The 14,565-nt window shown below is 32.1% G+C and overlaps 1 protein-coding gene across 2 annotated transcripts in view; it reads left to right on the plus strand.

The window, feature by feature from the left end:
* Positions 1 to 14,565, plus strand: part of LOC145291420 (secretin receptor-like) — a 480,255-nt gene that overhangs the window by 430,532 nt on the left and 35,158 nt on the right. For both annotated transcript variants that reach the window (XM_080137246.1, XM_080137247.1), the window contains exon 7: positions 4,754 to 4,910. In XM_080137246.1, coding sequence (XP_079993372.1) covers positions 4,754 to 4,910 — 157 coding nt within the window. The remainder of the gene's footprint in view (positions 1 to 4,753; positions 4,911 to 14,565) is intronic.

Below are 14,565 nucleotides of genomic sequence, written 5' to 3' on the forward strand. Positions count from 1 at the left end.
GGCCTGCTTTTCTAGCTAACTACAACATGGTCATCTTCAAGTCCAATGTAAACAAGTTATTGATGAGCCGCCTCTTTAAATTATCACATTACATCAAATCTCCACTACTAATGGTTACCATGCTGTTGTCTCGATCGTATGGTCATTAACCTTTACCTTCGAGTAGCCTTAGGCCTTGATAAGTGGTAGCCCCCTTCAGAAAAAAGACATTTATTATGCGATTGTGTATCTGGACAAAATATTTCATAAAATAAATATATTTTATTTCATAAAATCAATATATGTTATTTTTATGCCGCTTCACGAGGGCTTGGGGTAGCTGGGTGTCCATAACCAGTAACAGTTGGCATTCTTTTATGAGAGCATCTTAGACAGTAAGGGATAATTTCAGTCTGATTTACTTTGGAAGGAATAATACTGGCGAAAATAGCTAGAATTTTAATTAGTATATTTATAAATAATAAAGTTTGACCGTAGCCTATTCGTGACCAGACACACACACACACGGATTAAAATGTTAGAATAAATGATGCTTATCGACCATAAAATGAAAGGGTGAAATCACAATTAACTGTGGTTTGATTTTCAGAAGGAGGGTGTCTGCATTCGCGCTAAACAGTGTTATCTAGGGAAAACATTTTTTAATTATATATCCATATACGCCTGTTTAAACAATTGAGATAAATAAGTTCAGTGAGAGAACAAGCGGCAACAGTAAAAGTACTCAGTGGTTAAAAAGTACGAAACTAACGAATGAGATTAATACTTTATTGCTGTAAACACTTTCACCAAATTGGAAGAAGTTGGCAAATGTTGGAAACCTTCGTGCAAAATCTTTACAAAATTTGATATTTCTGATACAATTGTTTTTGATGATGCAACTCAATTTACGACATTAAAATTTTTAGGTATTTTAAACTGACTTTTTTAAATCGGGAGATATCCAAGATCTCGTATCAAACTAGAACGGTTTGAGTGGAGTTGAGGAAATCAGAAGACATGAAACTAAAGAGCAATTGTTACAAGAATTCCTCAGTGTGACAACTCCAAACAACTGTACAAATTTAGAAATGTCACCAGTTGAACTTGACAAAACAAAGGATCGAGTGGGATTGTCACATGTGAAAAGTACAAGTCACAGAAAAGCTTTCATTTAGATCAAAATTTCATTGAAACTGGAAAAATAACAGAATCCACAAAAAAACAAAGACAACGATAGGTCCGATCTACAATTTTATGGTAAGTATAAAAACTGAAAACTTAGATGTTGCAATCATGGAACCTGATTGCAGAAGTAGGATAGAAGTTATACTTCGTAATAAATACATGTATTCAATAATTTAATCCAGTTATCGCATTTTGTTGAAAAGAATAATAGTTAGTTAGAAGACTGTTAAAGAAATATATACGCGCGCGTGTGTGTGTGTGTGTGTGTGTGTGTGTGTGTGTGTGTGTGTGTGTGTGTGTGTGTGTGTGTGTGTGTGTGTGTTTCTAATAAATATGTGTGTGATGATTTGGAGGGTACTAGATACGCAATTATTAAGGGAAGACTCTTTTTAATATTCACGGTTAACAGTAAAAGCAATACAGAAAAGTCCGCCGACCGGTTTCGGTCTCACTCATAAAGACTCCCGTAAGTGTATCAAAGGGATTATTATTAATGAGGAAAAAGCAAGGCAAACTATATATTTAAAATAAAACCAGCGTTATGATATATATAGAATGGAGGAATATCTTATAGACTAATCACGTTTAAACCTAAGAGAGATACTTTTTGTTTACCTGTTTACAAACAGAATGGTCGTTTTAAACGAACGTAAAAAGTTATTTAAATAATATTTCGAGTGGACATGACTCAGCATGGAAAATGAGTCCATGCTAAAATTCATTGCGCATGAATAGTTTTTAAGCGAATGGTCCGTTATAAAGAATTCGGTATATTATTTAGAACGTTCGTTGGTCGGTAAGTTCTGTTCTTAGATTTTGCTATCCAATCTCAACGTCGCCCTACCTACACAATCGACACTGCAACCATACTTGAATTGATAAATCACATTAATATAATGATAGAGGAAGAACATTTTTTTCGAGAGAGTGCTATTTAAGTAGAGAACACAACACGTACATTAGAATCAAAATAGCAACTTTCAAATGTTGAGCTGATTTGCTTGGCAAATTTCCTACTTACTGTCATTAGTCAGGAAAAACGAATTTAAATCGAACATTTAGCTACGGTATTGAGTTTTATTTGTGAAAAATGACTTATTTTTCATTTTTGGACCGACCTTATCATGTTAAAAGAGTACTTATTATTGGACAAAGTATTCGTAATAGTTCTTAGTTCTTCATCCAATTTTGTTTGCATGATATGTTAAGATCCTAATCAAGTTTAACTTTCGTTTGCTTGGGCAAAATGAATTCTAGCGTGTATACAGCCCCGTAAACGTAGGTCTATGATAAATTTCTGTAAGATAACTGGATGAGGTCTTCGTTACCAATAGATCGAGGAAAGTTAAAGTAGATTTGTGTTCGCCTTCAAAATTAGATTTTAACGCGGGGTGCATGCTATTAAGTAAGTAAAATTTATTTGTCAGCATTTAACCATTGAAGAGGCAAAATGTCTGAATATCGAAAGTAGACTAAAGGTTTTATGGTCCAGATAAAAGTTGTTTCTAATTATAGAACCCCACAAAAAATATTCGCCATTATCTTGCGTCATTAGCTATGGATCAAATTGAATGCAAATCTGAAATATCTATATTTTCAAATGAGAAGTTGTGTTCATATAATTCATCTTAACCCCCTTTAAAATACGCCAAAGAAAGAAAAATTGGGGTAAAATTTATTAATATAATTTTAACATTAGATATGTATAGTGAATATATATAATATATATAATATAAATAATATTAAATGAAAGATGAGGAATAAAAGTTATATATAACTTTATTATATCATCAGAACGATAAGGAAAAGTAAAGGGGAAAATTAAGAAAAACCTCTTTAAGCCATAATATTTTTGTACTATTACTTACATATATGCTACCCCTCCTATTTAACTTTACATTTTATACCTAATTTTACTTACTATTTGCCATATTATCCCATTCTTTCATTCTCATTTCATATCTAAATGTTATTACTGTATTTTTTATATATTTGCATTGTGTATGATGTTGACACTTCGCTTCTGATGAGAAGCATTTAGCTTCGAAATGTCATGATCAAAATGATCCTTAACTTTTCCTTCTTGTTCTGATGATATAATAAATAAATTTTCATTCCTCATCTTTCATTTAATATTGTTTTTGCTTTCCTAGTGTTGTTTGCTCCTAGTATCGTTGAGTTTTTCTTATCTTGATAAGTTTTGCTTTGTTAAAGATTTATTCTTCGATAACAATTATATATTATACAATATATATATATATTGTATAATATATATATTATATATATATTATATATATATATTGTATAAATATATATATATAGATTGTATATATATATATATATATATATATATATATATATATATATATATATATATAGTAATTTATAAAATATATATGGCGATTAAGCGACACTGAATATTCGGCGTTTCATCCACTCTAGGACTCCTCAGGCTTATGCGCGAATTCTGTGGTTGTTTATCGTTTTTATATGCTCTTCTCCTATTGAGATTTTAGTTAGCCAATCAGCTTTCTAGATACTAGATTCTAGTATCTATAAGGAATATATATATATATTGCTTGGGTTGTACTAACTACAATTGAAACCAAAACATATATTGCGTTACGCTTTAAGCTACGGTCAGGCGGATTAGAACTAGTTAAACAAAGAACCGAATTTAACGTCTAAATATATATATATATATATATATGCGTATGCGTACAAATAACATGTTTAGTCGACTTACATCTGCCAAGTTCCAATTTATTTTCAATTTTGATCCCTTTGCAGCTATTTTCACCGGCTAAAAACACAGAAAAGAACGGTCCACAAAAAACGCAATCATTTGACTCTGTTCGCGTTGTTCTGTTGGAGAGAGACAGACAGTGTGTTTTATCAATTAGATCTACGTCTAACTTCTCTATGTCACGATATAAAGCACAAATAGTTTGATACTGCATGTATAACAAATTTGTACGATATCCACGTATTGGAAATAGGAAACAGCGATATGTTCATTTTTATGCATTATTTTGACCTGACAATGGATTTTTTCTGTCTTACGTTTGAGGGAAAAGTGTATGCACATATGATGCCAAACCCATTTGTATAAATAAAAAATTATACTAAATATATATACATGCGTATGTGTGTGTTTGGGTGTGTATAATGTGCGTTGTACAATACCCGTCCTAGTGTAGATAAAATATTCCTTTGCTCCTGATAGCAAATGATAGATCGTCATTGAAAAATCCTCAATGTCCAAAGAATAACCGTCATGTTCAAACGCAACTTCATTTTTCTCTTTGTTTTGTACGGTCTCGGGCGATGCCAAGTAGCCCTGCTAGTCTTTTATAAGGTGTTGAACTGTTGCTTGGTAGCAAATTACTTTTCGATGAACCTTGAATAGCGCGCATGTGTCGAAATCTTGTCTAGAACATTTCGTTTGAGAAAGTGTCACATGCAATGTATGCTTCAAAGATATGAAGGACTTTATAGCGCCATGAAATAATGGTCTTTCTTGTACTTTTGTCGTTTTTACAGTTTCTTTTACATTTTATATACGTTCTTCTTTTCTTTCCTTCAGCATTGGCAATGTAAACTTCTCTTCACCATGTTTCACTACATACTGGCTGCCAATTACATATGGATATTCATCGAAGGTCTTTACCTTCATAACCTCATTACAGTTGCGCTCTTTTCGCAGAAAAGTGGCGTGCGGCCTTATATTATCGTGGGATGGAGTAAGTATATCATTACTATTCCTTTGAAATAGCTATAATATCTCTTCGCATACGTTTTGTGTATTATATTCATTTTCTTAAACAACTAATATATTTTTTAAACTTTTTTTTTACTTTTTTTTTTTACTCTATCAACAATTACGCTGCTAATAACAAAATTTAAAAGTTACATTTTCATACATAATCTGATGTTCTTAGAATACATCAGTGTTGGGATGATTCCAATATTTTTCCCGATTCCGATACGATTACCTATTTTGTTCTAAATTCTCGACTCTGGCCTTCATCAAAATCTAGAAGCACAGTTTGATATTGCGCAACGCTTGCTTGATTATAAACTCCCATCGCACAGGTAATCGTCTTGAAACAGAATATAAGCTTTTCAATTATTTCAATTTATACGCCCTTTTGTTTGTCATCCTGTCCACAGGGCATTTTTGAAACGATTGTCCACGTATCAATCGTTCAGCAACGCAAATGCTTATCTCGCTGCCCAGAAAAGCCTCCAAGAAAATAAGATCTGGTCTTGTATGTCCATGCCTAAATAATAGAATTCGCAACACATGGCCGACGTCTCAAAGATGTGAAACGTATTTACCAACCAGCTCTTCCTCGTTCACCTTTCGTTTTATTTGTTCGAAGTTGTAAGCCTCAAGTCTGACAAGACATGGCATAATCTTGGCGCTAGTGATACCATTTTAACGATCGTATTCATATGGAAACCTAGAGCAGACGTTAATAATTTACCCTATTCGAGAGGGACTACGCGACTGGCTTTGATAATTTATGGGCATTCATCTGGAATAGAATATCAGCAAATGTTTTATGCATTTATGACTGCAAAATTGGGCATGAAATTTTTGGTTTCATTAAACTTGGAGTTCCTTCCACATCTCCCAAAGTGTTAGGAAGTGATTCATACAAAAGAGAAAACACGTTTTAGAAGTAAAAGGTCATGACAATGATTAAATTGATTCACCAAGATACACAAAGTTAGTAGGAAATGAGATGTGTTTGTCAGCTGATAGGGTGACTCATTTTCCGCCTATCAGTTACTCTTGGGCGAAAGTCTGGACATAGGATTTCCGATTTTGAGTCAATAAATTTAGAAGTCAGAGTTAGTTTCGGACAGTTGACGACTGTTGAAGGTTTGGTGGTACCCCCAAAGAGATTGTAGAGATTGAAGTCAAAGTTAAACGAGAGCAGATAGTGTTTTAACAGATAAGAGGATGAAATGATTAATCGACCGATAATGGTGGCTCAACAGACAACGTTGGGGGTCCTTTATTGCTCACACTCAAAGCACAACTTACGATTTATGCACGATGTACGGAGTTGTGAGTTTGTGTTGTATAGCTCTCTCTAATTGTCAACACGACATGGACAGAACAAGAACTAGAACATGAAAGAGAAGAAAATTGCGACAAACAGCGTTTGGATCGTTCATTGTCGAAAGAGGAGCGCATATAGCTTACCATTAACTAATATTAAGAATTTAATTGCGAATCAAAAGTATCACATTTAGTTGATGTCAATCTGGCCGAAGGTATATCGTTGTGGCACAGCCTAAACCGATCCTATAGTATAATAGATTTTCCTGTTCAGTCCTATGAGTTACGTCGTCCAATGTTTAGCTCTATCTTTACGAAATTGTCTACGGTGCACATATGCCAACAGGTCCACTAAGACTATTTTTGCGGAGCCAGAATAAACCGCTATTCTGGTGCGCTGTTCTTTTCTGTCTCACATTTTCTTGTCCTTTTGTCACATTTTCTATGAAGAAATTAAATATGATAAAGGATAAAATGGCACCATAGTAATAGTAACTTCATCAAAACACTTAAGGGAAATGTGTTGAAATACTGAATACGATTGTTAAATAATTTATACAACAAGAAAAAACGTTAAGGATCATTCGAAAACTAAAACCACTTAGTAAATATATAAGAAAAAAAGTAAAATCTGACACTGGATACGAACCAAAACATAAGATAGAATCCCCAATATCAATTGGAATATGGTCGTCTTAGAAAATAGTATGGTAAATGAAGGATAAAGCCACTCTTGTTTGGACGAATAGTACGGGGAATATTGGAAACTGAGCTTACATAATTCAAATGGTTAATAACATTTTACTGCTTATCATTAAGACACTTAAAACATTTGCGGATGACCGATGAAGGATAAAACTACTCGTATCTTATAGAATAGTGAAAAATATGATTATGGAATTCAAATAGATGTTGTCTAATGTGTCACTACCAATTCTTAAGCTAGAGACGTTACACCTTTCTGACTGATTTAGTAAGGCTATTAATTGTAGGATTTCTAGTTTTAATGCAGATGCCTTCTAGAATATTCTTTAGCTATTTTTTATGTTTGTATCATAAAATAATATTTTGTGTTATTGACTAAAAGTGTCTATATTAAGCTGAACAGTCTTTTAAGTGTTGGTAAATTGATCTGCGGTCAGATAGATGCATAAATAAGTTTACAGGAAGTTGATGTGATAAAATAATGGGTGTAACTATTGTATTTTTTTATTATTGCTAAAGATACATTCTTCCAAAGGATATTGAAACCACTATATAAGATTGTTTGTATTTTTATCTGTGCCAAAACCAAAACGTAGATTCCATGAACAAAGCTTCTTTCTTAGAACTGCACGCCTGTGAAACTCTCTTCCGTTTGCCTGATTCCCACCTAACTACAACCTGGATGTCTTCAAGTCCAACATAAATAAATTCCTGATAAATCGCCCCCTTAAGTAAGACACTTTATCAAATCTCCATTACTAACGATTACTACGATACTGTCCCATTGATTACTGTGCACGCAATAACCCTTATCCCCGAGTGATAAGTTGTGACTACCATGTAAAAAAAGGTGTCATTTTAAAAATACTGCTTTATATTTTACAGCGGTGATCAAAAGCATAGAAAACGCTGGTGTAGATTAGTAATTTTTTCATCAACGCATTATTAAACATTATTATGTACCTGCTATGTCGAAATTAGTATAAATTCTAAGAATTACGAAAACCATCCAGTCGAAAAATAATTCCAAGTGAAAATAGAATTCATCGAATTATCGAGTTTTATTGTATGGAACAGCTGTGCTACCATTTCAGTATAACAAATCGAGTTATAATCTTTGGCTTAAAAGTTAAGGTTCCGCTATTTTTAAGCACAATATATCAGAAAGTAATTGTCAGTGTTTTTTTGTTTGTTTGTTTGTTTGTTTGTTTTTATTGTTGTTTTTGTTTTTTTTTGTTTTTTTTTGGGGGGGTGTCAAAAATACAAGCAAATCTTGGTCGATGTTATTTTCTGTAATTGTTAGGATTTATACTTATTCCGACATTACAGGTCAGTACGTAATAATATTATCATCTGAAATGCGTTGGTTTCAGAAGATTACTAATGTAAACAAGCGCCGAATAGACAAACTGGTTGATGTGTAAAGAGTTTTATTGATTTGGTTTTTGGATTGTTCGCGTGCGAGAACGAACATGTGCGATATCACGTTTAAGAGAAGATGTGTGATTTCATCTTTAACGAAAATATAACATACTAGCAAGCCGCCCAGCGTTGCCCGGTCGTAAAATACGCATAAATATTATATTTTAATTCATACAGAAACGGAGACATGTACATGCGAATAATATGTTTCTTTTCTAAATAGTTCAATTCTTGTAAGTGAAAAAAAAGACTCGAACTGAGATCGAAAACGAAACCTAAAGAAAGTGAGTCAAGTACGATAACAATTAGACCAGCATGACACGTTTTAAAAATAGGTTATCAAACTACTTATTCTTAACATAAGTAATCTGTAATGTGAACTATGCACGCATGCGCATTCGTGAAACAGTTAGCCAACAGATCAAATTCGATCACTCCCATGTACTAATTTTTTTTCAATTTTGTCTCTTAACAGCTCTTTTTACCGCATGAAAAAACAGTTTTTCACGTGTCTGAATATCTTATATACTATATTTCAAGTCTGTAAAGCAAAGATTCGTAGAGTATATAGGTTGAGAAGTGTCCTCACACGCACCCACATTCTCACTTTTATAGATATATCCATATATAGAGAGATCATGACAGATAGAATGGAGAGAAAAAAGTGAATATTCAATACAGTATGATTCGCATTTTCGGACTACTATTCTCATCGTGAGTGTTCTTTTCATAACGTTTCGGACCGATGTTATTTCCGATCTTCTTCAGTTGTATCTTGTTGAATTAAGAAATCTTTTTATCGAACACCAGAATCTATACGGAATTTCGAACGGCACCCTTTATTTAATCCACTGGAGTAGCAGGTTTCGTTTTTTCATCCATAACTGGGTAGAATTCCTAAGTAATTAGCAATTGTATTTTTGAATGTCCGCAAGGACCCGTGGCGTAGAGGATATACTACTTGGTTAAATTCAGTTGTAAAGGAGGTGTAAGGTTCGATCCTCAACGCAAGTGACACTCAAAATTACAATTGCGAAGAACTTCTGTTGAGTCACAGCTGGCGGAGCGAGAGCATTTTTATTTTTTGTTCTTGATTATTTTATTCATTATTTTATTCATTATTTTATTCATTATTTTATTCATTAATTTATTCATTATTTTATTCATTATTTTATTCATTATTTTATTCATTAATTTATTCATTATTTTATTCATTAATTTATTCATTATTTTATTCATTAATTTATTCATTAATTTATTCATTAATTTATTCATTATTTTATTCGTTATTTTATTCATTATTTTATTCATTATTTTATTCATTAATTTATTCATTATTTTATTCATTAATTTATTCATTATTTTATTCATTAATTTATTCATTATTTTATTCATTATTTTATTCATTATTTTATTCATTAATTTATTCATTATTTTATTCATTATTTTATTCGTTATTTTATTCATTATTTTATTCATTATTTTATTCATTAATTTATTCATTATTTTATTCATTATTTTATTCATTATTTTATTCATTATTTAATTCATTAATTTATTCATTATTTTATTCATTATTTTATTCATTAATTTATTCATTAATTTATTCATTATTTTATTCATTAATATATTCATTATTTTATTCGTTATTTTATTCATTAATTTATTCATTATTTTATTCATTATTTTATTCATTATTGTATTCGTTATTTTATTCATTAATTTATTCATTATTTTTTTTATTATTTTATTCATTATTTTATTCATTAATTTATTCATTATTTTATTTGTTATTTTATTCATTATTTTATTCATTAATTTATTCATTATTTTATTCATTAATTTATTCATTATTTTATTCATTAATTTATTCATTATTTTATTTATTATTTTATTCATTATTTTATTCATTAATTTATTCATTATTTTATTCGTTATTTTATTCATTATTTTATTCATTAATTTATTCATTATTTTATTCATTAATTTATTCATTATTTTATCCATTAATTTATTCATTAATTTATTCATTATTTTCAAGTTTTTATTGAGATACAAAGCTAAAGGTTTTTTTATCAAGGTAATTTTTAAATTTTACAGTTTTGTGATTTTCTTGTTTTATTTTATTTTTATTAGCACCGATTTTATTATTAATGATTTTATTATTTTTTATATACTAGCATGGGTGCCCGGTGTTGCCCGAGTATTTGGAGATGTATGCTGAGCAAAAAAAAAAAACAGTGGTCGATTTTTTTAACTTTGACCCCAATTATGACCCCTTAAAATTTATTGTTTGGGGCTAAAATCAAGTTATTAAGTTAGATCTATGTCCAAGGAACCTATATCTAAAATTTCAAGTGTTTGGACCGAAAATTGTCGGAGGAGTTTGGTAGAGTTCTCAAAGGTCAAATCGTTGAACTTTGACCCCTTAATTGTCAAACTTCTGGTCGAAAACCGATCGCATCGATTTTCCCAAATCTCAGTAACCTTTATATCAAATTTCGAGTCTGTAGACTTAAAATTGACAGAGTTAGTGCGGAGGGAAAAGTACACACACAGACACACAGATACACACACAGACAGACACACAGACACTTTCACTTTTATAGATATATAGTTTATGTATATTTTATTAATGATCTTATTATTATTATTATTATTATTATTATTATTATTATTATTATTATTTGTACTCTTTTCCTTTTCCTTTCTCTTTTTCTTATATCTTTTTACTTTCTCTTCCCATCTGTTGCTTCCTTTCCTTTCTCCATTATGTTGCTTTAACTATTTTGATACACACTTTACTCATCCCCCCTCTCTCATCGTCTTTTTCACATACATTATTTTTTTTTATTCTAATGACACGTGATGTCACCTCCTGATAAGTTTTGTATGTGTATGTGTGCTTGTTAACTCCCGAATAATTATCATTACGCATTAAACTTTTGTATACGCAATATTGCCTGAAGAGGTTTCTAATTACTTGTCACGAAATATATTCATAAATGTGTAGCGACATATCAATGCTTATGTAAAACAAATTAAAATTACATCGTCTTTTTTGAAGAGCTCGCTATTTTCTTTTTGATATAGCGTCGAATGGTTCAGGGTTGCCTGACGAAGTCTCATTGACTGAAATAGGTGGCTGTTTGTAGCGACCAAATGTAACTGTTTACCTTCGGATAAATAATTAAAAAAATATTTTGCTTTTGTTATCGAGCACTATATAACAACCTCGTTGGATTCATTAGTTCCTATTTTTTAATATCTTAAGCCTGGATTTTTATATATATATATATATATATATATATATATATATATATATATATATATGTATATAGATATATATATTATTATTATTATTATTGTTGTTGTTGTTGTTGTTGTTATTATTATTATTATTATTATTATTATTATTATTATTATTATTATTATTATTACCTAGTACATTGGAAGGATTGCAAGGCACATTGGATCTCTTTATCTCCTTACTATCAGGAATTTGACAGTGTATGGCATGAGGGTCTCCTCAGGAAAATTAGATCATACGGTATCACTAGTAGAATACTTAATATAATTAAATCCTTCTTAGATAAGAGAAACATCCAGGTTGTCTTCGACGGTCGTACATCTAAACATTATGATATAAATGCGGGAGTGCTCCAGGGTTCTATCCTTGGACCTCTATTGTTCCTGATATTCATAAATGAGCTCCCCGACAAAATTGCCTCTGAGATGGGTATATATGCTGATGACACTGCACTCTATAACAGGCACGACAGGAAGACGAATGAATACATTTCTAAAGAAATAGCAGAAACACTAGAGGAAGACCTCCAATCTGTAGTGGAATGGGGACAAAAATGGTTGGTCACATTCAATGCTGCCAAGACTAAACTAGTTTCATTCAATAATTACAAGAAACCCTCTCTATCACCTATAGCAATGGCCAACGACTCTTTATCTGAGATTACAACTTTCAAACTCCTTGGCCTAACGTTCACAGGAAACATGAGTTGGAACAATTACATTGAAGGAATTGCCAGGGCCGCTGCAAGAAAGGTGGGCTCTCTCTACCGTGCTAGACAACTACTAACACCCAAAAATATCCTGTACCTCTATAAGGCCACCATTCGCCCATGTATGAAGTATTGCTGTCACATTTGGGCTGGTGCATCTGCTACTAGTCTCTCGCTCCTTGACAAGGTTCTAAAGAGAGTCGCAAACCTGATAGGCCCTGAACTGGCATCTAAGCTTCAGCCTCTGTCCCATCGACGAAATGTTGCATCCCTCTGCCTGTTCTACAAGTATTTTAGTGGTGAATGCTCTGACAAACTGCAATCACTTGTGCCCTCATGACGTGAGCACCCTCGACAAACCCGACAGGCTGCTAAATCCCACCACCACACTGTAGGGATCCCTAGATGTAAAAGATCTTTCTACTCCAGTAGTTTCTTCCCCAGAACCGCTAGACTTTTGAATTCCATTCCAGGTCCTGCTTCCCCAACAGTACTGACGTGCAGAAGTTCAAGTGTAACGTGAACCGACATCTTGCTGCCCAAATCCCTACATAGTACCCCAGTAGTTGTTGCCCCTGATAGTAGGCCTCTACACCAATGTGGCAATTTGCCTTGTTTGGGGTGAAAATGTAATAAAAAGATTTAAAAAATTTCTATTTCAAGATTTAGCATTCACTTTCGATTTAAAGTACAATATCCATTTCTGCCTCAATATCCATTTCCCTTATTCTATGTATCTCAAATGTTTTAATAACTTTAAACCATTAATTTTTTCCATGTTTACTGCTTTTAGCAAATAAGATGCAAACCAATAAAAATACTGGCTAATATTTTTCCTCTAAGGAGATAAATAATCATTGAAAACTCATGGGTTAAGGAAATAGATTTATTCAATTGTATTCTTTGTTTTAAAACAATAAAAAGATTCTATATGTGAAGATTAACTATATTCATTTATAACTTTCAAATCATAAAATTTAAATTCCTAAATTTATATATATATATATATATATATATATATATATATATATATATATATATATACGGCATAGTCGCGTTGACACACCGTTCACACACACACACACACACACACACACACATATATATACATATATATATATATATACATACATACATACACATTCACAGAGCATAATCGCGTTGACACAGGTTCTCATCAGATCACCGAGGTTAAGTAACGTTGAGCCTCGTTAGTACCAGATGGGTGATCATTTGGGAATTCTAGGCGCTGTATGTGCTCTCCGATTATCTCGGCATTTGTTTGAAGTCGTTCTGAATATACACTTCACTTGCCACTAGTATTTAACAATGTCGACTCGGGAGAGGTGTGGTTGGAGATTGCGCACCTCCTGCCACAAAAATTTCACGCGCAGGCAGCCCTTTGTGGGTATACATAGTCTGTATAGACTGAATGAACCCACATACAGCAAATCCCTACCCTTTACACTGCTGAGATCCCTGAATACCAAAAAATCTTCTACTTTAATTGTTGTTATCCCAACGAACTACTAGACTTTGGAATTTTATCCCTGTTTCCTGTTTCCTGTTCCCTGGCAACCCTGGTAACTTGCTGAAGGTTAAATGGAATGGAAACATACATCTCCATGATCAACTTTCTACTGTCTCCTCTCATACACAGTCCGAAATTGTTGACTGAAGATGTGACCAGTAGTCGGAAGAATCTAAATAATACAAATAATCAATGCATATCTAAAAAAAATTCAGGAACGTAATCCAATACATTATTCCATATCTAGTGTTTCGGAATTCGTTGTGGACCACTGTAAAACCAAAGTCTTCTTTTGTTGTGCATTTGATACTGAATAAAAAAAAAATCTCAATGGTCGACAAGATGTGGTGGGCAGACGACAATGCATGCAACAATATAGAGTAATTAAATGTCATTTGCGCAACAAAGAAATGCAAAAATCCCGCCTGCTTGACGATACATCATTGGATTCATAAACCTCCAGTTTCCACAGATGTTTCTGCGTTTGCACAACGGAAGATGTTTTTGTTTTGTTGGTTTTTTTTGTTTTGTTTTGTTTTTTTACGTTTCTAAAAATTGGCTAAATGCCATTACAAAACGATGTAAAAAAAAAAAAAAAATAGATTATTTCATGAAAAGCCTGTACACAAAAAGGCTCGTCGGGTTAG

This window comes from Euprymna scolopes, chromosome 12, assembly GCF_053919585.1.
Source record: "Euprymna scolopes isolate OS-2025 chromosome 12, ASM5391958v1, whole genome shotgun sequence".
Taxonomy (NCBI): domain Eukaryota; kingdom Metazoa; phylum Mollusca; class Cephalopoda; order Sepiida; family Sepiolidae; genus Euprymna; species Euprymna scolopes.